The sequence below is a fragment of the Petaurus breviceps genome, unplaced genomic scaffold (assembly GCF_028583685.1).
Source record: "Petaurus breviceps papuanus isolate PSGF00001 unplaced genomic scaffold, PetGlider_PUasm1.0 90775, whole genome shotgun sequence".
NCBI classification, from domain to species: domain Eukaryota; kingdom Metazoa; phylum Chordata; class Mammalia; order Diprotodontia; family Petauridae; genus Petaurus; species Petaurus breviceps.
Genome location: NW_027187342.1, coordinates 3,154,121 through 3,181,767, shown reverse-complemented (window position 1 = coordinate 3,181,767; position 27,647 = coordinate 3,154,121). Strand labels below are relative to the sequence as shown.

The following is a 27,647-nucleotide window of genomic DNA, read 5'->3' as shown; positions in this document are numbered from 1 at the left end:
TCTAAATAAGTGAATTTATACTTAAGGTGCTCTATTGCTATGGTAAAGTAGTAAATCTCTGAGTTTGGTGATGTTATGGTTTATTTGTAAGGCCTGTATTTTTATCTGGGCATACTGTGGTAACTCTTTTTTTCAAGCCTGTGTCACATTTATAACTGTGAATTTTCTAGACCTTCATTTGTTTATTTTTAAAAATTATAAAAGGGCAGATAGGTGGTGCAGTTGCGCAGATTGCCAGGCCTAGAGTCAGGAGGACTTGAGTTCAAATTTGGCCTCAGACAGTTATAGGCTTTGTGACCTTGGGCAAGTCACTTAAGCCTGACTGCCTCTACCCCCCCCAATTTTTTTTTAATGGATAGGGATTAGACCTGTGATTTCAGTGAATAAATAACTATTCATTGAGAGATGATGATAGAAAACTATTTCATTGAATAATGAGAGATAATTGAGAACTATTTAATTGAATAGAGTACTATTTCCAGGTGAAGAAATTCCCTTTACCAGTGTAGGTCAGCACTTTTTCTGCTACTTGTCATCTTTAAGAGTTTTTTGGTGTACTTCGAAGTTAAGTGACTTGAGCATAAATGCATATGGGACAACCAGGTGGAGATGTTCAGCAAACAGTTGGTAATGTGGAACTAGAGGTCAAAAGAGAAATGATAGCTGGATATGGGGATTTGGAAGTTATCTACAGAGAGATAATAATTGAACCCCTGGTAATTGATGAGAGAGTGAGGAGGAGAGAGTCCGGACAGAGTGCTAGGATACTGGGCTGGAGACTCAGATTTTGTGGATGGGAGGAGGAAAATGAGAAAAAGCCGATAGAAGAACCAAGAAAGAGCAATATCATGAAAGCCAAAGAATGACAGAGTAGTGAGTCAAGAGGTGTTTGTAGGCATCAAGGAAGAAACCACTGTGTAAAGAGAGATTTTAGATCAGAGAGTGGGAATGCTTGCAGAGGTGAGCTTCCAGAAGAAGTGGGAGAGGAAGGGAGGAGCATCAGTGAATGGGACTGGCTTTGACAAGAAGAAGCCCCATTTTTTCATCAAAGACTGGAGCAAAGGAGGAAATATACTAAGAAGTGATGATGTGAGATTTTGAGGTGTGAAGTAGAGGAAAAGAAGAAGCTTAAGGTAGATGCCTATTATTTCTCCATTCTTAAGTAGAATGCAAGTAGGAACAGAGAAGTTAGGGGGGATAACTCAAGGCTATGGTTGCGCAAGGCTGGACTAGCAATAGGGAAAGGGGGATTCAAGTGTAACTGATAGCATATGGTAAAGATAGGCAGGCACTGGGTCAAGACTGAAGGGGAAGGAAGGAAGGAAGGAAGTCTATAGTCAGGATAATGGAATGGGAGAATATGCAGAGATGAGAGAGAGAGAGAGAGAGAGAGAGAGAGAGAGAGAGAGAGAGAGAGAGAGAGAGAGAGAGAGAGAGAGAGAGCATTTATTAGATACTTTGTGCCAGTCCTGTTGATAAACACCAGGTATAGAAATACAAGCAAATAAGATAGTCTTTACCCTCAAGGAGTGTACATTCTAGTGGGGAAAGGCAACACAGAAACGGGAGCTGGGGAGCAGTGACGGAGAGGACGAAGGGGAATGGTTTTCAAGAGGGGCCGTAAAACTGGGGAGGAGGAGATAAAAGCGGAGCACAAAGAGCGCCCAGGCATAAATAAGGACAAATGTGGCTGATGCCTTTCCTAAAATGGTGATCCTGGGGAGGGAATCAGCCCTCAGGAGGGATGGGAAGTCCCGAATGAGGATGAAGAAGGGTTTAGGAGAGATGAGACAGAAAGAGAAATTTAAAGATTTAGAGGTTGTAAAGTAGAAAGAAGAGATTTGGAATACTGGAAAGTTCAAGGTTATAACTCTCCCTATGCATAGCTGAAGTGATGTTGGAAGTCATGAGATTTTAGGAATTTCATGATCTGAGAGGCCAAGGTATTCAAGGAGACATCACTATATGTATGTTGGAGTCCTCAAATATAGGGGCAGAGATTGGGGTGGAGAGTTGAATTTTGAATGAGGTGGTGAAATTTTTTTTTTTTGGATGGGAGAAGGCAGGGCAATTGGGGTTAAGTGACCTGCCCAAGGTCATACAGCTAGTAAGTGTTAAGTGTCTGAGGCTGGATTTGAACTCAGATCCTCCTGACTCCAGGGCCAGTGTTCTATTCACTGTACCACCTAGCCACCCCTGGTGAATTCTTTATGAAAACAAAAAAATGATCCATATGTCAGCAGATGTGATAAGGAGTTAGATTAATAAAGTTGAAGATCCTTTAAGGAAGAGAAGTTGCTGAGTGATGGTAGGAAAGAGACAGTCTAGAAATGGGGTAAGGAGCAGGGAGTATTCCTTCAAACAGATAAGGTGGTCCTTACCCTCAAGTCCTTACCTTTCCCATTCTTGTGGGAAGAGGCAGCACGTAAATGGAAGATGGAAAATAATGGAAGGAGGAGAGCCTTCCTCCTAGCCCAGTATTTGGGGAATATGGGAGGTATACCTAGTACTGGAAAAGGTGACTGTGGACTGAGAGTACAAGAAGATGAAATGAGACAAGACATCTAGAATTAGGGCAGTTAAATGAGAGGGTGGGGATCCCAGAAGGCACAATGGCACGTCTTCAGTTCTCTGAACTAAATGCCCCCAGTTCCTTCAACCGGTCACAATTTGGCAATATCCTCTTGATTTTTCATCTTGGTTACCCTTTTGTGGACGCGCTACATTTTGTTTATGTCCCTCCTGAAATGTCATACCAGAGCTCAACATAATATTCCAGATGAGCTCTTACCAGGGCAGAGTACAGTGAGAATATCAACACTTATTCCTAGAAGCTGTGCCTTTCTTAGTGCAATCCAGGATAGCATTAGCTCTTTTGACTGTTGACTCATTGAGTCTGCAGACTCTTAAAGCCCCCAGATTTTTTTTCCTCACAGAAAGTGTTAACTAACCAGAATTCTTCCATCTTATGCTTAGGAAGTTGATTTCTTAAACCCAAGTGTAGAAATGAGAGGCAGGTTGGTCTAGTGGACAGAGTGCTGCCCTTGGAGTCAGAAAGAACTGTTTCAAATTCTGGCTCTAACATTTACTAGCTGTGTGACTATGGACTAGTTGCTTGACTTCTTTTTTTTTTTTTTTTTTTTTTGCTTTTTGGAGGGCAATTGGGGTTAAGTGACTTGCCCAAAGTCACATGGCTAGTAATTGTGTCAAGTGTCTGAGGCCGGATTTGAACTCAGGTCCTCCTGACTCCAGGGCCAGTGCTCCATTCACTGTGCCACCTAGCTGCCCCTAGTTGCTTAACTTCTGAGCCTCAGTTTCCTCATCTATAAAATGAGAGAATTGAACCTTAGATGACCTCTGAGGACCCTTCTGACTCTGAATCTGATTCTATGAACTTTACCTTTGCTCCTATTAAATATCATCTCATTCTCTTCAGCCCCTTGTCCTATTTTGCTGATCTTTTTGGATCCTCTAGCACTATCATCCATTGTGTTAGCCATCTCTCCCAATTTCATTCCATCTGCAAATTTAGGAAGTCAGTCTTCTGTGTCTTCAGTTGGCCAAGGTCAGATCTCTGGGATGCTCCACTAGAGAATACCTTCTCCAGAGGCCGTTGCATCCCTGGCCACCTTCTCCAGTAGGAGTTATTCCTTCTCCCATGGCTCTGTCACCCTTGTCCAGGAGCAGGTAGCCTTCTTCCTGCTCTCATCTGACCTTTCTGTTGCTATTGCTCTACAGTCTTTCATCTGAGGTTCACCCCATCTTTCAGTATCAACCAGCAAAGTTCCTTATTGTTGCCTTGTCTCCCTCTTCATCTCTATTTGCAGTAGGGGACTTTCCCCTCCAGACCCCAGATCTACAAATTCATTAATTTCTTCAATTTTCATTCCCATATCTTCATTCCAACTTGGTCACCAACAAGAGTACCTCTACCAAAGATTTCATCGTTAGTTATAATTATATCACTTCCATGGTTGATGATGCTAAAATTTTCCTTTTCGGTCATAATCTACCTCTTGCTTCACTTCTGCTAAACCCAGTCTTTATTCTCACAATAACCTCCAGACCCCGCCCCCCCCAAGCCTTTCTGTGGTCCCAATCCATCATGCCTTCTCTGTGCTCATCTTATATTTGATCAGTCCAACTATATGCTGTTTACCATTGAATCTTTTTTCCTGTTGTTAAGTCCTTGCTAATCTTTCACCCCCACAATCTGCTATCTCTGGTCCTACTTCTCTAATGCTGAATGCCAGTGGGAAAAGCCATGCAACCATCCAGACTGAATCAGCTACGAAATCATGATATCTAATTTCAACTGAGTCTTCACTTCTGCAAGACAATCTTTATTTTTCCTTGATTATTACCATTTCTGCAGTGGCTTTCCAGACTTTCACCTCTCTCTCCTTCAAGACCCCTAGTTTCTTTCTCTTCGGATGAGTTCTTTTGCTTGAAAAAATTGAAATAGTATGTCATCAGCTTCCTTATCTCTTTTTCTCCATACCTCAAGAACAAAAACAAACAAAAAAACCTGTATAGATCCTCACCTCTTTTGCCTTAGACTTAGAGGATGAAATGGCCTTTTTTGCCAAGGAAGGTAGTTAATATGTCTATTTGTACCCTTGACATCCCATTGCATCTAGGTGGTACAATGGATAGTGTATTGGACCTGGAATCAAGAAGACCTGAATTAAAATTCTGCCTTAGACACTTAATGGCCATGTGATCCTAGGCAAGTCACTGAAATTCTGTCTGCCTATGTTTCTTCACCTATAAAATGGGGACAATAATAATAACTCCTACCTTCCAAGGTTGTTAAGACAATCAAATGAAATAATGTTTTTCTTAACACTTTGTAAACTTTAAATTGCTATGTAAATGCTAACTACTATTATTTCTCCTCCTCCTGACTCCTGCCCAAGCAGTTTTTCCCTCATTCTTTTCTTCAATTGTCTCTTTCCACTAAGTCCTTAAAAATCCTTCATTTGACACTGGCAAGCTTTGTTCCAGATCTTTCCTGCCTTTTATTGCCCAACTCCTAGAAAGACTTGTCCGTTAGAATGTACCCTCCTCAAGGACAAGTATTGTTTTTGCCTTTCTTGGTACCTTCAGTGTTTAATGAAGTGTCTGACTCATAGTAAGGACTTAAAAATGGGTCTTAACTGACCAGCTGCCTTGTCTTCCTTACCTCCCCACTCACTTTTCAACTTCTTATACATAGGCTCATGACCCCACCACCCCATGGAAACCTCTAAACAAGGTTACTAGATTTCTTGTAATCACTAAATTCAGTGGCCTTTTCTCAGGTCTACTTTACCTTTCTGTAGTTTTCACATTTTGGACACTCCTCCACCCCCACCCCTTTACTTCTTGTCTATATATTGTCTTTCCTTGACTTCCATAATACTACTTTTTGCTTATTCCCCTTCTACCTAACCAACCATTTTTCATTCTCCAAAAGGACGTCAACAGAGAGCTTTGAACTGAATTTAATAAGATGAAATTCAATAGGGTTCACTGTGAATAGTCTTGCACCTGGGCACAACAAAACCAACTTCATAAGTATTAGATGAGGGCTACAGGGTTAGATAGCAGTTCTGGAAAATATCTGGGAGTTGTAGTGGATTTGAAAGTTCAAAAGGAGTTTGAAGTGGGATACAGCAGCCATTGATCGCATTAAGAGGGCTACAGCTTCTAGGCAGAGGGTGATGACAGTCAGACTGTAGCCTCTTCTTGTCAGACCTCATTTGGAATATTGTGTTCATTTCTAGGCACCGCAGTTTAAAAAGGACATTGAGAAACTGGAGTGTTTCCAGAGGAAGACATTCAGAATGGGAAGAGCCTTGAGTTATGACATTTAAGTTGAAGGAACTGGACAGATTTAGCCTGGAGAAAAGAAAATTCAGGGGAATGTATGATAGTTGTCTTCAGATATTTGAAGGGCTGTCATGGGATCATAGGAGAAGTTTCTCGATCAGATTTGTTGTGTTTGGTGCAAGGGAGCAGAAGCAGGAGCCAGAAGTGGAAGTTGCAAAGAAGCAGATTTAGGTTCAACATCCAGAAAAACCTAGTAACAATTAGCACTGTCCCAAAGTGGAATGACTGACCTTGAGCAGTGATGGGTTTCTCCAACTCAAGCAAAGACTGGTCAGCTGCTTTTTGTGCGTTAGAGTGGAGATTCTATTTGTATATGGCATGGAGGGGAGAGTTGGGGGGACACCAAATGGCCAACTCTAAAAATCTGTGATTCTGAGTCAGAGAGAGAAAATGACTGTCAGCTGGGTTTGTGAAGAAATGGTTAGAAGACAGACTTCATGAAAGGTGGCAGCTTTAAGTAGCTTTGAGAGTGTAAGGGTTCCTCAAGCCAATGGGAATTTTGTTTTGATTCGTGGGCATTTATTAAGCATCTGCTGTTTTATAAAGACATAGTGATAGAGGTCATCTTAAGGTCAGAGGGATCTGAGTTCAAGTCCTGCCTTTGGCAATTGTCTATTGAACAAATGCCTGTTAACGACAAGTGGAGATAAATCTACAATGTCATTTTATCTCTCAATAAACAACAAGTCTATAACATAGAAAGATAAGTTGAAGGAACTAGATAGATTTAGCCTGGAGAAAAGAAGATTGAGGGCAATAAATGATAGTGGTCTTTGGATAGTTGAAGGGTTGTCATGGGGAGAAGAGATCAGATTTGTTCTGTTTGACCTCAGGGAGAAGAAGATGCTCAAGAAATGAAATTAAATTCCCATTAGCTTGAAGCTCTTGGGGCTTCCTAAAGCTGCCACCTCTCTGATGAAGCCTTTCTTCTGCCCCTCACACACTCATTTTGCAATCACCTTCTTCTGACTCAGAAGCACAGATTCCAAGAGTTGGCCATCTAGTCTACCTATATATAAAATGACTCTCCACTGTAACATGTAGAGAAGGCAATCAACCAGCTTTTGCTTGAAGACTTATAAGTTGGAGAAACCCATCACTAGTGGCTCAGGGCAAGTCGTTTCACTTTTGGTAGAGTAGATATATAATATATTCCCCCCAAATCTTCTTTTCTCCATGCTAAATCTGTCCAGTTCCTTCAACTTAACCTTGTATGTTATAAACTTGTGTATGGAGTGACAAATTGTCATTGCAGATAGAGACCCCAGGTACAGGTTCTACCTTTGACATATACTGTCTGTTTGACCCTGGGAAAGTGACTTAACACTAGGTGATCTAACTGCTCACCATGTCCACTAATTCCCAAATATATAAGGCAGTGTGCTAGTGATATAGACAAAATGAATGACAAAAAAATCCCTGCTTTTAAGGAATTAACATTGTATTAGGAATGATCCAGGTAAATAAATATAATTTGAGGAGGCAGAGAGCACTGACCTAGACTTACCCCAGTACTTCAGTTGACCCTAGAAGAGAGAGAAGGATTCTAGAAAGAGCATTTTCCAGGTGTGGTGGGTAAGGGTGGAGTAATCTGTGCAAAGATTGCCATAGAGGGAGATGAAACCCTCTGGAAATGGATGCTAATTTTGCTGGAAAAAAGGTTACATGAGGGGGGAATCTAATGTGAAATAAGTCTGGAATGGTTCTTGGACTCATGTTGTGAAAGGTCTTAAATTTCATTTTTTATCTGAGAGGAAATGGGGAGCTACTGAAGATTTTGAACTAGAATGAAATGGTCAGATCCACGCTTTAGGAAGACTTTGATCTTAGGTTCTCCCTTTAAGAGAGAAGTGCCTAAAGTGTATTTGTTGTGTTCACAGAGGGACCTATCAGGACACAAGAACATCGTTGGCTACATTGATTCTAGTATCAACAATGTGAGTAGTGGCGACGTGTGGGAAGTTCTAATTCTCATGGATTTTTGCCGAGGTAAGTGCACAAACAAGGTGTACCCATGGTAATATCCATGGAATTTTGTTGGCCAAAGGCTTGCTGATGTCTTTCCTAATCATGCTATTATCCCTGGGTTAAAGGTCAAGCAGGGGATCCAGAAGGTCAGGAGATGAATTTCAGTTCTCAGTTATACATGGTTTTGACAAACAACAGTGACAAAGACATCACAATTCTCATATATATGTGTCTGAGCTGGAGGCGGTGTTGCATAGTAGAAAGAATATTGGACTTAGAATTAGTAAGACCTGGTTCAAATCCTGCCTATGATATTTCCTAGATGTATAATCATGGGCAAACCACCTAAACTCTATGAGTCTCATTTTCCTCATCTATGAAATGGTATAAATATTACCTCTAGTCTGTGCTTCACCGGGATTGTGAAAATTTAATAAGGTAAGGTATTTAAAGTGCTTTGCTCATTTTCAAATGCTATATAGACATCAGGTTTGATGATGATGATTATAATGATTATGTTGACTTGCCTTCTATCTACCATGTATATTAATTAGCAGAAAAGTCACTTTACATGTTTGTCAAAGGGTCATAGATCTGGAGCTAGAAAGAACTTTATAGTTTACTTAAATCAACCCCCTCAATTTACAGATGAGGAAATTGAAATCTAGAGAGGTTGGGTGACTTGGCCAAATTTACATAGGTAGTAAGTAAAACTAGAATTCAAACTCAGATCTCGTGACTTCCAAGTTCAGCACTCTTTTCAGTAGGCTATTCCCTCATGAGAAAATCAAATATTGGCTCAGTATTTTATATTCGATTTTATTATGTAGCTTATTCTATTCTGAAATTGCCTAAGCCATGTTTCTCTTTTTTCTGAGTTAAATTCAAAAGTTCATGAGTCCAGAAGCTCAGTTTTCCTTTCTGAGTGAAGTTTAAAAGTTAAGTTTCCCTATAAATCACTTTAATGGAAAGAAAACTGTTATCTCTGTACCACTAGCTGCCCTTGTACAATGAGAAGAAATCTGTTATCCTTAGAGGGTGCAGGTGAATGCCAGGGAGTCTGGTCTGTTATCTCTGTGACAGTGACTGTCCTTCAAGAAATTCTGGTCTCTTGTTGCTGTGATTACACTAACTGGCCATATAGGAGAATACCACCAATGAGCTTTCTTTCTATAGAGACAAGATGGAAGGAGGGGTTGATGCTAGCCCTGCATTCTATGCTCCCATCTAGTCATATTGTTCTTCATCATCTCTGACACTTCAGACTTTGGAACCAAAAAAATGTTTTCCATCTGTGATGTATCTTCTTGTTTGTTCTCTTGTACTTCCCAAAACTATATGGAAACTAGTAAGCCCCACCTCCTGGTCTTTTGGCTGACTGAGGAGCTGAAAAGACCCATTTTTTTGGTAACTGCTGGCCTTAGCAATAAATTGAATGTGTTTAGAACTTTGTGCCTTGGTTTGCCTTCATTTCAATGATGAGACTAAGTCTTCTTTACTAAACCCCAGTTCTATTATGGTTTGCATTGAGAGAGTGAGTTCTTAATCTGAAAGTTCCTTATATTGAGAATTCATGGATCCTTTGCAATTTTGCAAATCTGATCTGGGAAATTAGGACATTTCAGACTGAATGATAAAGCCATGAAGAGAAGTAACTTAAGAATTGGAAAAATGACCATGTGATTCATCTTTCTTCCCTATCCTTTAATTAATTTTTTTTTTGGCCCCACTCTGGTGATCTCTGTCGGTGATGGAGATACTAGCAGATATCAATAAAGCACCAACCAGGCAAGAAGGAAGGGACAGAGAGGAAGAATTACAGGAAATAATGAAGAGCTTATATCTTTTAGTGCTTTTATTTTTTTTTTAAGTGCTTTGGTTTACAAAATACTTTCCTCACAATAGCCTTCTGAGCTGGATAGCCTAAGTGTTTTTATCCCCATTTTGCAGAAGTGATTGAGCTTCAGAGAGCTTAATTGACTTGCTTAGAGTCATGCTGCCAGCAACAGGCAGAATCAGGACTTAAACTCAAGTCTTCTGACTCCCAGTCTTGTGTTCCCTACACTAAACGCCAGCTGCCACTCAGAATTGTTCCGGTTCAGAAAGAAGGCCTAAAATTTCTATCTTTTTGAGCTCCTACTGAGCTATAGGCTATAATTTCCAGTAATTCCCTGTCTTGGCCCTGATTTTTATCAGTGACTTGGACAGAGATATAAATGGCAGGCTTATCAGGTTTGCAGATGACATAAAGTGGGCTGGATGTGCCAACTCTCTGGATGACAGAACCAAGATCCACAAATATCTTGACAGGCTGGAACAAGGGGGTTGAATCAAGCCAAATGAAAATGAATAGAGCTAAATGTAAAATCTTTCATTTGGGTTCCAGAAATCAACTGTATGAGTGCAGGTTGGAGGGAGATACGGTTTCGAGGCATTTCCTATGAAGAAGGGTGTGGGGAATTTAGGACACTAAGCTCAGTATGAATTTTCATAGTAAAGAGCTGGAGTGATGATGGGTTATACTACATATTAATAAAAGAATAATATCTAGGAGAAAGAAGGGAAGGGTCTTGGGTGAAGGTCAGACCACATTCAGTTTGATTCAAAAGCTAAAAAAAATGTTTCAGCTATATGTAAGGCTCTATTTTAGCATGCAGGAGAGGAGATGATATTCACAGATTAATAAATATAAGGCAATTTCAGGAGGGAGAGAGGACTATTCAGTCAAGTCTATTAATAAATATTTATTAAACACCTACACTGTGCTAACATTTCCAATACACATATAAACAAAGACAGACCCTTGTCCTCAAGGAACTTGAATCTAATGGGGGAAGACAACAGTATACAAAAGATGGAAAACCAGGGTAGGAAGCGTAATAGAGAAGCCCATTGGCGCATAGCTGGTGAGAGATGGAGGGAGACTATATTGATGCCCCTGCTTGCATGGAGGAACTGGAGCCAATGGCCTTATCCTCTAGTCAAAGGGTCCAGTCAGAGGGGTGGAGGGCCCTTACTGGTGAGAAGTGAGTACCAAGGCAGATTTAATCTCACAGGATAATAAGGTTTTCCAATGGGGAAGAAAGTCGCAATAGAAAAATCCTAAAGCAGTGTTGATGGGAAATGGGAGGGATCAGAGAAGGCTTCATGTAATAGGTGGCATTTGAACTGAGCCTTGAAGAAAGCCAGGAATTCTAAAAGGTGAAGAAGACATTTGGAGGGTTCACCTTAGTTCTTTCCATGACATTTTAAGAGGACGACTGATACAGGCAGCAAAGATTATGAGGGAATCGGACGCTTTTATCATTTAGGCAGAGTGGGGGAGAAAGCATTTGTGCACGTTTTAGGCAGAGTTTGAAAATTTCTGTCCCTTGTGTTTCAGAGCTTGGTGGTGTGACAGAGCTCTGGACCTGGAGCCTAGAAGATTTGGCTTAGACCTGCTCTCAGATACTTACTGGCTATGTGACCCTTGGCAAGTCACTTAACTTCTCTCTTCTGCCTCAGTTTCCTCATCTGTAAAATGGGGACAATAATAGCACTTACCTCCTGGGATGGTTGTAAGAATAAAATGAGGTAACATTTGCTAACCTCAAAGCGCTATCTAAATTGTAGCTATTTAATGTTATTATTTAAAATCTCTTCCTGCAGGGTCTACTAGAAATCTAATACGTTTCTGTAACCTCTGGGACTATTCATATAATAAATAACTCCTTGATCTGGTAGGAGAAGGGAACAAATGTTTATTAAACCTATAATGTGCTAAGTACTTTACAAATATTATCTCATTTGATAGACACAACTCCAGGAGGTAGGTGCTATTATTAGCACCATATTTTGTAATTGGGGAAACTCAGGCAGACAGAGGTTAAGTGACTTGCCCAAGGTGAAACTGATATTAAGTGTCTGAGATAGGATTTGAACTCAGTTCCTCTTAAGGCCAGGTCCAGCACTCTATTTACCAGACCACCTAGTTGCTAGGAGCAGTGTAGTAGAGTAGAAATTGTTACTGGATTTGGAGTTAGAGGAATCTGGGTTTGAATCTGTTTTGCCATTTTCCTAGGCTGGGGCACATCACTTAACCTCTCTGTTTTCTCATCTATTAAATGAAGGGTAGGGCTAGGTGTCTTTTAAGCCCTTTTCAGTTCATCATCATTTTCTGATCTTTGATCCTCTCACCTGGCTAGCATCCTCATGAAAAAAATGCTTTGTCAAAGATAATAATACCAAAAGTAACCCCTATTGATATGGTGTACCATGGGCAGTTCTCTGCTTGACAGCCCTTTATGCAGGTCATTTGTTGTGACTCCATGACCCTGTTTGGGGCTTTCTTAGCAGAGATACTGGAGTGATTTGCCGTTTCCTTCTCCAGCTCATTTTATAGATGAGTAAACTAAGGCAAACAGGTTAAGTGACTTGCCCAGGGTCACACAGCTAGTCAGACCAGATTTGAACTCATTAGAAAGATTTCTTCCTTACTCCAGGCCAGGTGCTCTATTCATTGCACCACCTAGCTGCCTCCATGTAGGTCAAGCTTGAGGATATATTTAATCTTTTTTTTTGTTTGTTTTTTGGAGGGAGAAGGCAGGGCAATTGGGGTTAAGTGACTTGCCCAAGGTCACACAGCTGGTAAGTGTTAAGTGTCCGGATTTGAACTCAGATCCTCCTGACTCCAGGCCAGTGCTCTGTTCGCTTTGCCACCTAGCCACCCTGGCTATTTAGTCTGAAAGAAAAAATTTGAACTATTTAAAACAACTAGACAGTGTAAGGTGGGAATATTGCTATGGTGTAGGAAATGATGAGTTGATAGATTTGGGAAAATATGGAAAGACTAGGATTTATGAAGGAAGAAGTTATCTACCCTCAGAGAAACAGAGGATAAATATAGTATGGTCTTACATAGAGGCATATGAATATATATGTCTATATATAACTATGATTATCGACAACTAAGTATATGTATGTATAAGTATGTATGCATGGGCATATGTGTGTATGTATGTCTTTGTATGTATATGTCTATGTGTGCATGTTTTATATGTATATGTGTGTGTACACACTTGTATCCGTGCTTATTTGTAGCCTCTTGGGAGAGGAGGGGGTGAAAGAACAAAGCAAAAAGTGCACAGCAGAGAACAAAAGAAAACTTACAAGGAAACAAAGAAAAGATGGACAGCACTCAATACAATGTGTGGTATTAATTATATAGGCTTTTCTTGAAATGGACATTTATTGCTATAGATTTTGAATCCTCTTTCATGTCTTGGTGTTCATGGCAATGCTTTTTTTTTCTTATTTTGTATTATTTTAGTTTTAGTATTTAAGTTTGTTTCTTTTTTCTTATTTTGTATTTGTTTAAAATTTTTAAAAATCACAAATTAAAAAAAGAAAAAAAACCAACGATGACTTGAACATTGCCTTCAAGTATTTGTAGGGCTATCATTGGAAGAAGGATTCCGCTTGACTCGAGGATAGACGTAGCAATGGATGGGAATTGGGGGGAGTCAGATGTCATTTCAGTAAGAGTTAGAAATGTCTAGAAATGGAAAGCTAGCAAGTTTACTGTTATTCTAAAAGCCAAGGCTATATAACCTTGTCCTTGTTATGATGTGGGAGAGGCATTAATGAAATCCATAGATAATCCTCAAACCTCATTTTAGCCATTGGGATATATTGGGGGAAGGGGAAAGAGCACTGAGTTGGAAATCACAGAACCTAAATTTGAATTGTGGTTCTGCGTTGAGATATTTTGAGATCTTAATTCTGTCGAGCAAGCCGGGCAATTAGTATTCCTTTTTAGACTTTTATAGCATTCGAAATGTTGGTATGTCTGCATCCAAATCATTGATAAAAATGGTGAACAGAATGACTCACCAGTTTTGTGACCTTGGACAACTCACTCTTCTCTGGGCCTCAGTTTCCCCTTCTGTAAAATTAAGTGATTGGACAGATGGCCTTGTAGGCCCCCTTCTAGCTCAAATCTCAGATCCTGTGACCCCGTCATCAAACTGTTTTTTCAAAACCGTCTCTGAATTCGATGAATTTCATCACTTTTTCCCTAATTCATTTTTGGTGGAGGAGCTAATAAGCCCTGAATTGTCCAAGAGAGAGTCTGTGGGAGTAGCTAGAGCCCTGGATAATCCCCAAATGATTATCTAGTATCAGGGAGACAGATTTTAGCTTAATATTAGGAAGAACTTTGGCACAAGAGGAGTTGTCTAAAAATGGAGACTGCCCTATTTATCATTGAATCATAGCCTGAAAGCTGTAAGAGACCTCAGAGGCCTTCTAGTCCAGCCCCCTTGTTTGATGGACACACCACTGTCCCTGGAAGCAGGTGAGCACCTGTCAGGAATGTTGGAGAGGGGACTTCTGCATAGGAGAGGGGATTGGACTGGGTGAGGTCCGAGACTGGCTCCAGCTCCAACATCATAGGATTGGAGTCTGTAACATGGGGGATGTTGTCTGCCAAGGGCTTAAACAGAGAGGTGATCCTGTCATGATGAAAACGAGAATGCCCTTCCCTCAGCAGCCCCATAGGAGGAATCACTGAAGGGAGACTCCATTTAGCACTTCTGTTGTTTGAAGGGTTTGATTCCTTGGCCCTTCTGTTATAAGCAGCCAGCTGCACACAGTCTCCCCATAGTTCTGCTGCCTTGCATTGCAATGACTGTATCTGCCACCTACACATTTCAATGACAGATGCTTGAGAAATGAATCCATAATCATAGCCAAATCTCAATTATCTCCACCCATGATGAGCAAAGACAATGGATACAAACAAAACCCACATATCCTCCTCAAACCTCATTTTAACCATTGACTCCAACCACTTCCATCATGCATCCCCCCCACCCCCCCGAGCTGTGTCTGATTCTGGCCATTCTCACCATCTCCTCCTCTCCTGTTCCTTTTTGGTGAAAAGGATAATGAGCCTTGAAATGTTCAGAAGGCAACCAGTGGGAATAACTAGGGGGTCTGGATAATCTAAAAATGAGAGACAGTTCCTGGGAAATCAAGAGTTCCAGCTGTGCCTCTAATGGCATTTCATTTCTGCAGGGCAAACAGCTGGCGGTAAAACCAAGGAGAACACGTGTTTTTCCTCGTGATGTACAGCGTCATAGCTTCATAGATTTATAGCTGAAAGGAGCCTCAGAGACCATCTAATTGAACCCCCCCCCCAGTTTTATAGAGGAAGAAATTGAGGCCTGGGTAAATTAAGTGGCTTGTCTAAAATAAACAGTCAAGCTGGGATTAGAACCCAGGTCCTTTCGCTCCTCATCTTTTATTTTTTAGGTTGTCAGTGTCTGTCTAAATGGAAGGAGTCTCTTTTTTTCCTTTTTGTTCACTGCACAGGGCAGTGCAGTAGAATGAGCATTGAACTGGGTGTTATAAGTGTGACTTTTTTGGGGGGGGCTTTTTTTTGGAGGGGGGAAGGCAGGGCAATTGGGGTTAAGTGACTTGCCCAAGGTCACATGGCTAGTTTTTGTGTTAAGTGTCTGAGGCCAGATTTGAACTCGGGTCCTCCTGACTCCAGGGCCAGTGCTCTATTTGCTGGGCCACCTAGCTGCCCCTGTAGGGTGACTTTTCAAAGGACCATTTCACCTCTCTGGACCTCAAGTTTCTTCCAGTGACATGAGGTGGTTGCTTCTGCAGCTCTGATTGTTGTTGACTTCTTGTCTTTTCTCTGCTAGGAGGTCAAGTGGTGAACTTGATGAACCAGCGTTTACAGACGGGCTTCACAGAGAACGAAGTGCTGCAGATTTTCTGTGACACCTGTGAGGCTGTCGCCCGCCTACATCAGTGCAAGACGCCCATCATCCATCGGGACCTGAAGGTAAAGACCTGGCAGTCCAGCAGAGAGTCTGCAAGCTCTTGTCCCATAGTCTCCCCTGCGCTAAGACAGCTGGGGAGGGAGGGCAGAGGGGCAGGATGTGATGCCTCCATTCAGCTTGCTTCTTTGTGGTCACACACACACAAGCACACATACCACACACATGTGCACACAAGCCCATGCACGCGTGCACACACATCTCCATGTGCACGCACACACACCCCACACACACAGTCTTGGATTTGGGATTACAGGTCAAGGATTGAAGTCCCATTCCTACTTCTTACCTGTGTGTCCATGAGCAAGTGTTTTCTTCAAGTTTTGTGACTCTTGCTTTCTAACGATGGAATCATCATTCAAGGCTTAGCAATTCTGGCTCCCCAAGGCCAGGCACATAGTATAGTGGGAGAAGCACTGATTTACAGTGAGAGGATCTGGTTTCAAATCATGACGCCACTGTGTGTAGCATGGCGTGTGACCCAGGCCAAGTCACTTTACCTCATTTCCTCCTCTGTACAAATAGGGGGTTGAATGAGATGGCCTCTGTGATTCCTTCTTGCTATAAAACTAGAAAGTGGGGGACAATAATCACACCTGTCTCCCAGGGTTATTGTGAGGATTGGATGAGAAAACCTTATATATAAAGCCTTATGCCAACCTTGATTGTTATACAAATGCTAGTTATTATTATTCCCTAAAATTAACATGAAACGCAGCACAAAGCAGCATATAATCCAATGCTAAATATGTAATAATAATGAAAAATAAGATATTTACATAATGCTTTAAGGTTTTACAAAGCATTTTCATCATTAAAAAGTCCAGGGAACAGATGAGAAAAGTGGTGTGTGCAGGGAGGCCAGTTAACTTGCCTGAGGCCACCCAAGAGATGTGTTGAGTGAAGATGTAAGCCCCACTTTCTCCAACTCCAGATGCCATGATCTTTCTCCAGCATTCCATTGCTTTTCACTTACAGAGAAGGTCAGAGAAGGAAAGGCTCAGCACAGGATAATAGCATCAGAGATTTAAAGCTTACAGGAACCTCCGGGGTCATCTTGTCCAACCTCTTCCTTTCACAGACAACGGAACGGAGACAGGGCAGAGATGGGTAACTTTCTGAAGCTTACATGGCTGCAGAATTCAAACCCATTTCCTTTCATTTCAGATCCAATATTGTTTCTGTGGCTGTACTGTACTATACTGCCATGTGGACAGGCAGGGCTTTATGCTGTAGGGGAAACCTGAGCTGTCCTTCAAGAAAAAATTGAATTTGTAGCTAGGCTGTGCTTGCTGAGTTCAGATCTGGTCTCAGACACTTACTGGCTGTGTGACCCTGGGCAAGTCACATAACCCTGTTTGCCTCAGTTTCCTCATCTTTAAAACAAACTGGAGAAGAAAGTGGCATGCTTCTGCAGTATCTTTGCCAAGAAAACCCCTAATGGTTCCATGAGGAGTCAGACACGACTGAAAACAACTCAATAACAAACAAAAATATGGCACTTGAAGGTTTACAAAGCACTTTACATAGGTTAACTCAATTGATTTTCACAAACACTCTGAAAGGACTTGAACAACAACAAGAAAAATTTGGACGGGTTTAATGGACAGGACATTTCAATATTCCAGGCACAGATAATTGCAAGGAAGAGGGTAAAGGTAGTATGGAATATTGGGGTGGGGGAGGGACAGCGTGGATTGCCCTGACTGGAGCAGAGGCTTTGTCATTGAGGGAATAGTGGGAGAGAAGCTTAGGCAGGTGGGATGGGGCCAAGAAGCAGACGTCTGTCACTGCCAGGAAGAGAGGTTATAGAGGATCTTGAATGGTAGGCAGAGGAGTTTAGACTTTAGTCTGAGGACAGTAGGGCACTACCAAAGAGTTCTGAGCAAGCACCGTTGCTGGGATAGAAAGAGTGCCAGACTCTGGGCAGGAGCCCTGGGTTTGCATCCAACTTCGAACACTCAATAGTTCTGAGACAGTGGGCACGTCACTTAACCATTCCATGGCTAAACCTCCTGTAAAATGTGGGTGACAATATTTGTGCCCCCGCCCTCACAGCATTGGTAGTGAGGCTGAAGTTTTGATGGACGGTGTGTGAGTTATCTTTTTGTAGGTTTTTTTGAGGGAATGGAGGACTGAGGTTTAGCCTTGCTTCACCTTTATATTTCCTGTGCCAAGCTCACTTCCTTGCATATAGAAGCACTTAATAAATATTTGTTCATTTGGATTGGATTAGGGAATGACATTTTGGAGACAAATAAGGCACAGGCATTAAAATCCAGTGTTCATTGGTAGCCTTGCTGAATGAATTGACTCAGCTGTTTCACCTGAAGGGCTGGTGATATGCAGTTCCCCATGACCCTTCTTCCCCACCCCCTCCCCCTGCCCAAAAGAGGAGCTTTTCTTTGGGCTTAGATGAGGAAAGCTGCCTTCCCAGGGGGCTTTCTGCAGCACAGGCTTGCTTAATCTGCAGAGAGGGCTTTGAATCCTCATTATTCTCTACCTACAGGTTGCAGGGGAGGAGGGAGGATGTTGGACAGGGTAGATAAAGAGAGATGGGCCTGATTTTCCCTTTCTCTGAATTTTAATTTGAGAAGTGCCTTTTGTCAACAGGACATTGGCATAAGCCTCCTCTAGGAAGTCCACTGTATTGCAAATTTAGAATCGTCATCTTAATAGCTCATATTTCTTCAACGCTTTTAAAGCTTTGCAGAAGGCTTTCTTCGCGACATCTTTGTGAAATAGTAAGTTGGTGGTATGATTATTCCCATTTCACATATGACAAAGCCAAGGCCTAGGAAATTCATTCAGCTGGTTCTCAAACTCCCCAGCTTCTGAGACAAGGCCCTTGCTTTTCCCACTGTGCCATGCTGCTCCTCCACTTGTGAGGCCCCTTAGGAGACCATTTGATCCAATATTTCCCTTCAGCCCTTGCTTTTTACAGATGAGGAAAGTGGGGACCTACAGGGGGTGAAATAATTGACCTGAGGTTACAACAGCTATTCCTGGCCAAAGCCAGTACTTGTCAAACTCAGGGCTACCGATTTCCTGGTCCAATGATCAATTTACCTTCCTTGTTTATCCCAGTAGTCTTTGTAAGATTTCATTTATCCTACATCGTTGGTTAGTGAACTATTGTGGTTTTGAATTTTCCGCATAATTGAAACATACCTTTAAACAACAAAAATTCTGTGTTAAGAGCTTGCTCTTAAGATTGTTTTATTGATGAATTAACAGACCTATAAATGTTTATTATTTATGCTGAACTGTAAATTGGTGATACCCTAGGGAATGAATTAGAGGACCTCTAAATGTTTGGCCTGAAGTCAGAAAGACTCATGAGTTAAAATTTGACTTCAGACACATCCTAGCTGTAAGGTCCTGGGCAAATCGCTTTATGCTTTTTGCCTCAGTTTCCTCACCTGTAAAATGAGCTGGAGAAGGAAATGGCAAACCTCTCTTCACCAAGAAAACCCCAGGAAGAGTTGTAAAAAAACGACAGAACAATGAAAGTACCTACTATGTGCTAGGCATTGTGCTGATCTCTGGGGGTACAAGGAAAGGCAAAATCAGTTCCTGCCCAATAGGAGCTGGCAATCTGATGGGTGAGATCACGTGTATATAAATGTGTACATACAAGGTCTGTAGAGTGAAGTTAATGTGAGAGGGGAAGGCTTTAACAACTGGAAGGACCCAGAAAGGTCTGCTAAAGGTGGCATGTGAGCTTAATCTTGGAGGCTTCTAAGAAGTAGAGGTGAAGGAGAAGAACATTCCGGGCTTGAGGGGTGACCAGTTCAAAGTCAAGGTACAGGGAGATGGATCAGGATGGAAGAGTGAGTAGACCCATGTGGCTGGATCATGGAATACATGGAAGGGACTTGTATGAGGGGAGGGACTCTATCATGGAAAGCTTTAAATGCCAAAGGACTTTATATTTGATCCTGCAGCTATTAAGGGGATCCAGGTAGTTTAAGTGGAGGGGTGACATGGTCAGACCTGCTTATTAAAGATCATCAGTTTGGTGGCCGACTGTCTGGTTGATGGATTCTAATAGATAGAGGCCTGAAACAGAGGGATCAGTTAGAAGCCTATTGGAGTTGTCCAGGCAAGAAGTGATAAAGGCCTGAAGTAGGGTAGTGGCAAGATTTTTTACCCCTAAACCCATGCTTTCTCTTGGAGATCGTGCTTCTTTCTTTCTGCTTAAAAATCACCTCTTTGCTAATCCATTCTAGAATTTTTAAAAATGAAATAGATGCCAAATTCACTGGCTTATAGCTTGAATGATCCTCCCTTTTTTTAAAATTAAGATGATATTTGCCAAGGGGTGGCTAGGTGGCTCAGTGAATAGAGCACCAGCCCTGGAATCAGGAGTACCTGAGTTCAAATCCGGCCTCAGACACTTAATACAAAAAAACTAGCCATGTGACCTTGGGCAAGTCACTTAACCCCAATTGCCCTCCAAAAAAAAAAAGATGGTATTTGCCCATTTCCATTACTGTGGTGCTTCCTCCTTTCACTGCCATTCCTAAAACATCACTGTTTCAATGATTCAAATCATTAAACATTTATTAAGCTTGTACCAAATGCAAGAATCTGGACTAAGGTCCAGATATGAAGAGGGGGAATACAAAGAGAGATACATCCCAGGCAGAGACCCTGTTCTCAGTGAGCTTAGAGTTTAATGTGGGGAAAGACATGAGCAGGTTCCATATAGATTTGACACACGACAAAGGAACAGAAAATCTCCTGATTTATCCACTTCAGAAATGTGTGGGGGTGGCTAGGTGGTGCAGTGAACAGAGCACTGGCCCTGGTATCAGGAAGACCTGAGTTCAAATCCAGCCTCATGCACTTAACACTTACTAGCTGTGTGACCTTGGGTAAGTCACTTTACCCCAATTGTCCTGCCTTCCCCCCTCCAAAATGCAAAAAAAGTAAAATAGAAATATGTAGAAGTGAGTCTCCTACAAGAGACCTCAAATGTGACTTTGTAGGGAAGGCAGAATATTAGCTCTTTGTAAGTGGTCAGGAGCTCAGAGTTTCCATTTTTCCAGTGTTCCATGTTATAACCGACCTAAACCATTCCCTCATCCCCATCCCATTCTGTCTTTAGTGTGTTAGGTAACAAGTTATTTTTCCACAGTAGAAGTAAAGGTTTCCTTTTCCATCAGAGTAGTAAAGGTTTCCTTCAGGCCATGTGATTGTAGGGAGGAACTTGTTTCTAGTGACGCTGAGATGAGTGGTAACTTGGGGGTGGAAGACACACTTTGAATCAGTGGGAGATCATCAGAGGGTAGTTACCTTTCTTAGTCCACTGGGATAGGAAGATTCAGTTTGAAGTCCTTCTATTATGGATTCCTGCCTTTGACCTGTTGTCCTTCTTACAGTGTTATCCATGATGTTGCCTGGGCATTCACAGATCGTGTGACTAGGTAGCAAAGAATATTGGAAGAGTACTCCAAGGTCTTGGAGTCAGAAGACTTTGGCTTGAATCTCATCTTTGCTTCTGTGTAACATGTGTGGCTTGTGCAAATTGCTTGGCATCTGTGAGCCTCAGTATAACAAAGAGATTGAATGAGATAAATTCCCTTCTGGGTTGAAATTGCATCACTTCTCTGTGCCTCAGTTTCCTTCTGTAAAATAAGGGTCATACTTATATTCCTTGACAGGGCTGGTTTGAAGAAACCCCTTTATATATGTTAATGTGCTATAGAAATGTGAATTGGCTTTTCTTAGGCAATAAGGCAGAGAGTGGCATTTTGGAGAAGAATAGGACGCTGCCTTCTGGTTATAAATATCTTGTCAGCTAAAGAGAATATTTGTTTATCTGTGTGCTTCCACCCCATTCTTGTCTTCTCAAGAAATATTGGACAATTCTAATCAAATGATTTCTCTCATTTCACCTTGACAAGTCACTGTCATGGAAGAGGGATGGAACTCTTGACCCCAGCAGTGGGCAGATCTGGGAACTAGGTCTGGCTCCATCATTGACTTCTTGTTATCATTAATCATTATCTTCATGTCATTAACTTCTATGTCATCTCTGTTCCTTAGGTGGAAAGGTTGTAAGAAGCCATGTATTAAAGTGGATATTAGTTAATCCTTGGAGTTGGAAAGATCTCTTTCCAAGTTGTACTGTTGATACATACTGGCTGGAACCTTAGAAAAGTCACTTAAGGTCCCAAGGCCCCAGGCTCTAAGACTGTAACACATAGTTGCCAGTCTGTATGAGTGGAGGGAATTTCCACACCTGATAAAATCCTAGATGTGATAGGGAGAGGGAAGGTGATACTGCCTCCTTCTATTCTTAACACCCAGAGTTGTTGTGAGTACCATATATAAGGAGCAGTCATGTAAAAGTACTTTGAAAAGCCAAAAGCATTCTGCAAATACAAGAAATTTTAGGGTACTGCTACCCAGTGTTACAGAGATCTGGGATTACATGGGTATACTTTCAGCTTCTCAGGAGTTGCTGTGGCTAAAATCAGTCCATGGTGGGGACAGTATGCTTGTCATAAACCTTTCTACACTCTATTATGCTGGTCTTTGTAGGATAGGCATACAGTTCATACACATGCTATTTCATAGCCTTTCTGGCTTGGCAATATCTGCCAGAGCTTATGCTAAGCTGAAGTTGCCTTCGTCAGTCCAAGGACTCCTTTCCATCATGAAATCTTCAAGAAGGATTGTATTTTGAGGCACAGGATATGACAAAGAGGACCAGGTTGAGTCCTCTATGAGCAGGTGAGATGCTAACCACAGAATTGCAGAAAATATCATTTTTCCCAAGGACTTTTTTCTCCTTTTTCTTCTCTACAACTTTTCTATTTTTTCTCTTCTTTAAGGAAATATGTAGAAAGTGGCCACAATGAGACAATGTTAAAATTAGAAATAAGTCTCACTTGTTTACAGATAAGAAAACTGGGGTCTAGAGACTTGTCTGGGTCTCACAGACTGTGCATACCAATGTCAGAACTGACCCATTTCTCCTGATTCCCAGCCCAATGCTTTTTCCATGGTGGGTCAGAAGGGAGAGAGAAAGCTTGTAACTTTAGGCATCTAGATGGCACAGTGGATAGATCTGGACTTGGAGTTAGGAAGACCTGAGTTCAAAGCTAGCCTCAGACCCTTACCTGGCTGTGTAACCCTGAGCAAGTCACTTAACCTCTGTCTACCTCAGTGTTTCCTCATTTGTAAAATGAGATAATAATAGCACCTATCTCCAGGAATTGTTGAGAGTAGTTGTAAAGTGCTTTTTACACCTTAAAGCATGATATAAGTGCAAGCTAGAGTGATTATGATTTAGTTTTAATTGCTGTTACTGTTTTGTGGGAGTTAGCTACCCTCAAATGAGAGAAGGATATTCTTTGACAAAGAATGAGAATTACAGACTATAGTCTGTAATTCCACGATTATTTGTCATATCTTCTACTTTGGAATATAATCCTTCCTGGCTACTCCATCATGAAATGGAGTTGTAGGACTCTTGAAGGTACTGTCAGCTGAGGACCAGCTCTGATAGATCCTGCCAATCTGAAAAGGCCTTTCCGTAAAAAAGAAAAATTGATTTTGTATGTTGCGATAGGGTAAGGAAACCCATTCTATCTACTTAAAAAAAATAAGGGAGGAAGAGAGGGACTTTAAAACATGTATTTTACCTGACCTATCTAGCAGTAATCACTTTTTCGTACCTGAGCTGCTTAAATTCTCTTAGTTCAGTGGTGTATAGGGGAAGGTCGGTGAGGTAAGGCCTCTATAACTTTTAGCAAAAACCACAAGCAGTGCTGGGGGAGATAACCATAGTCACCTGCCAGAGCTGACAGATTAGGAAAGTGATAAGGTCAGCCACCACAAAATCTCAACCGGCTCAGGGTTTTAACCAGTAATAATAACTATAGTGTCCCTTGAGTCAGGGAATCTAGCCACTACCCAGAGTGGCCACATATATAGTTTTTCCTCAGTTGGGTAAATTCTAGTCACTCAAGTCCAGAACCTCTGAGATCTTCTTGAATTAAGGAAGATTTCTCACTCCCCACACCTAATCAAACACCAAGTTCTATCAATTTTTCTTTATACTTCCCATGTGGTCAATATATTTTGAGACTTCATTGCATCTAGGATCTTTTTTATTTGGAAACTACATCTGCTGATACATCTTGTGACCTCTCTTCACCTTCTAGCCCTGTGTGACTTATCTGCATCTTTCCGTAAAGCTACCACAACTCATCTATCCAAAACAATAGGGGCCTTCCTTTAGACGTTTTACACTGTGGGGTACCAGAACAGCACCACGAGCTATCCATCTGTTATCTCCTGGTCCTGTTATTTCCATAAGTCCACATCCTTTTCCAGTCAGACATTTTCTGATTGATATTTTTATTCCACTTCTTTGGGGGCAAGTTATTAGCAATATGCTTCAGCCTATTTATGCCCATCTCACATCTCTGTGTTGCCCTTTGAATCCACCATAATTTTGATTTTTTTTATTTTTGAGACAGTGTTCAATGCATGAGTCATAGCTATGGAGGTTTGCTGGAAGAATATTGATATCACAAAGATGGGTTTTTGTTTGAAGGTATAGCTCGAATTTGTTATATAATTTTGAGTTCTATATGATTTTCAAAATGCAGTGTAGTCCTCTCTTTTTCTCTCTTTTGGTTCTGAGCCCATTTCATTGTCCATAGTCTATTCTAGCCCTAGATAAAAGCAGTGATGAACTAATTCAATCACTTACACATTACAAAATGGTAAAAACCACTATTTGTAGCCAGATCCCAGCCCTGTTTTACCTTTGTCAAAGAGTTGTTATGAGTTGCTACAGCCTTTGAGCTCATCACCTGGTAATCCCCCATCCCTCCGCATAATGAACCACTTCCAAGTTAGCTAGGCTGAACATTCTGCAACAGACACAAAGTCCAGCAGCAGACCCATACTGGAAATTTCTCCAATTGGTAGAACCTGCCAGCTTGCACCCCACTGGCAACCCCTAGCCCTGGTATCACTTTAGTGCCATAATGAGGCATCAGTGGACATTAATGAAGGCAGGTACTCATTAATGTCCTAAAAAGCTATAGATGATCTCTGGAAATAGAGTACATGCTTGGCAAGACCATACCTGAAAACCACAGAGCTGTATCTCTGAGATCCATGAAACACAGAAATAAGGAAGGAATTAGGATACACTTTATCCTGGAATTACCTTGGACAAATATTTTCAACAGCAAATATTTATTTAGGCAGATGTTATGTGTTTAGCACTGTATTCAAGGCAGTACATGATTAATTACCAAATGAATTATATAGGAGTTCATAGGAGGAGAGGAAAAATCATTATCAGGGAAGCTTTCACAGAGAAGATGGGTCTTAAAGAATGTTTGGGATTTGGACAGACACAAGAGAATGGGGAGGCAAGGGAAGAAAGTTTTATAACAATCACACAAACATTTATTATATAGTGTATATATTATATATTAACTGTGTACTGGGCACTTGTACCAAGAATAAGCTTCAGATAGGATAAGTAAGAAATATTGAAGGAAGAACCCTCAGGAAACAAGTTGGCTGGTCTTTGACTTCTTTAGTTTTCCAGTGACTAAATTAATATTTTGAGGCCCTTTTTGGGACCGAAGGCCTGAAATACTGCCAGTCATTTATTGCTGCCAATTATTTTTATTGAACCCCTGGCAAGCATTAAGATTTTGGACTCAAAAGACTGAAAGAAGTCATTCTGTTCTACTTCTTAACTCTGTTGCCCTAAAGATAATTGCCTACTCTGTTTTCATCAACATCTAAGACATATCAAAGTATTGATATAACCATGATTTCTCTGGATCCAAGAGGTAGACCAGCCCTAAAAAACAATTTAGGCTACTTTAGGTTGTCTCATTCAGTTGGATGAATGACTTGCTACCGAAGGGACTCTGCCTTTGGCCTTGTCCTGTTTCACAGTGTTCTCACTGACTTGGATGGAAATATAGATGGCAGCCATATTACATTTGAGAATTACATGAAAAGGACAGGAGGGTTTTAGTGGGCCATAAGCTTATTATGAATCAGCCATGAAATATGGCAAGTAGAAAAGCTAATGAGATTTAGGCTTCAGGAAGAGAGACAGAGAGTCTAGGACTAGGGAGGTGTGAGTTCTGCTTTTACCACATGTAGAGTATCCTATTTATCTGGACACTGCATTTTAGGAAGGCACCCAGAACATTACAGGGCTTTGAGAAGATGCCATATGAGCATTGATTGAAAGGAATGAGAATGGTTAGCTTAGAGAATAGGAGACCTAAAGAGAATCATCATTACTGTATTCAAGTCAAGGGTGGCCACATGGAAAAGGGATTAGACTTTCTCTGTTTGTCCCCCAAAGGAAAAACCAGGAGCAATGGGTAAGAGTTTCTAAGAGACACACAAATTTAGGCTTTATGCATTATCCAGAAGTAGACTAAGTGACCTAAGTAATGTGTTCTCTCTCCCAGGAGGTCCTCAAGCAGATGCCAAAGAATCACTTCTTGGATAGGTCGAAGATTCTCCTCTCTCTGGGCACAGGTTAGATGAGGTGGACTCTGAGGACCCTTCCAACACTGGGCTTCTGTGTGAAGGTGGGAGGGATGGATAGCCAACCTAATAGGTTAGAAACTAAGGATCCAAAAAGTTCTCAGCAGTTTTATGGAATTATGGGCAGAATGAAAGTCATATCTTTCAGCTCCAAAAGAGTTATTAAACAAATTCGGAATGGGAAGGTGGATGTTGTTATTTAAAACTAAACCACACCCCAGAGTTCAGTGGGCCACAAGTGCAATACTGGGGTGTAGCAACCCAAAAAGCTCATGTGATCTTAGGCAACATTAATTAGAGGGATAATGTCCAGAACAAGGGAGAGTTAGTAACCCTTTTTTTTCACCACATCAGGTGGGTTGTGTTCTGTTTCCAACAGTCATGTTTCAAGGAGCAGCATTGGCAAGTTAGCGAGTATGTCTACGGGAGAGTGCCCAGTCTAGAGAGGGATCTTAAAATCATGTCCTCTGAGAAAACAGTTGAAAGAAAGAGGGATATTTAACCAGGGAATGGGGATATATGGAGTGATATAATAGCATTTTAGAGGAGAGGTGTTAAACTCTTAGCTAGCATGTGGCTGGCAAAATTGCCCACTGGGCCCAGTGATAAAAATTAAACTGGGGAAATTTTTAACAAAAATAAATAAAAATATAGTACAATATAGATAATGTTAATTTGTGGTTTTCTAAGTCAATATATGGTCTGGTTTCTGTTTGCATTCGACAGTTCTGTTCTAGAGTATTTGAAACACTGTCATGAGGTACAGGAGTTAGACTTGTTCTGTTTTGATCCAGGAGGATCTTCCAACAGGTAGAAAAAATAGGAAAGAATGTGTTGTGCAATCATTTCAGCAGTGTCTGACTCTTTGTGACCCATTTTGGGATTTTCTTCGCAAAGATACTAGAATGGTTTGCCTTTTCCTTCTCCACTTCATTTTATGGATGAGGAAACTGAGGTAAATAGAGTTAAGTGACTTGCCCAAGGTCACACAGCTATTTGTCTGAGGCCAGATTTGAACTCATGAAGATGAGTCTTCTTGAATTTAGGCCTAGAAATCTATTCTCTGTGCCATCTAGCTGCATATTTTAACTTAATCTAAGGAACTACCCTAATAGTAATTGATCCAGTACAACTCAATATGCAATTATTAAGCTTCTGTTCAAGATACATGCATTATAATGACAAAAACAAAATTATCTATCCTCAAGCGACTTATATCCCACTGGAAGACTACAACTTGTACACAAATAAATATAATTATAAGGAAAATTGAAGCAGGAGACAGTATTATCTTCTGTGGATGGGCTACATCAGGGAACAGCAAACTAGAGCCTGTAGGCCAAATCCAGCCAGCCATTTGTTTTTGTTTGGGCCTGACCTAAGAATAGTTTTTATATTTTAAAGTAAAAGCAGCCATAC

At 41.1% G+C, this 27,647-nt stretch overlaps 1 protein-coding gene across 8 annotated transcripts in view; it reads left to right on the top strand.

The window, feature by feature from the left end:
• AAK1 (AP2 associated kinase 1) overlaps positions 1 to 27,647 on the top strand; it is a 271,657-nt gene that overhangs the window by 110,184 nt on the left and 133,826 nt on the right. For all 8 annotated transcript variants that reach the window (XM_069068900.1, XM_069068899.1, XM_069068898.1 and 5 more), the window contains exons 4-5: positions 7,755 to 7,863; positions 15,534 to 15,676. In XM_069068900.1, coding sequence (XP_068925001.1) covers positions 7,755 to 7,863; positions 15,534 to 15,676 — 252 coding nt within the window. The remainder of the gene's footprint in view (positions 1 to 7,754; positions 7,864 to 15,533; positions 15,677 to 27,647) is intronic.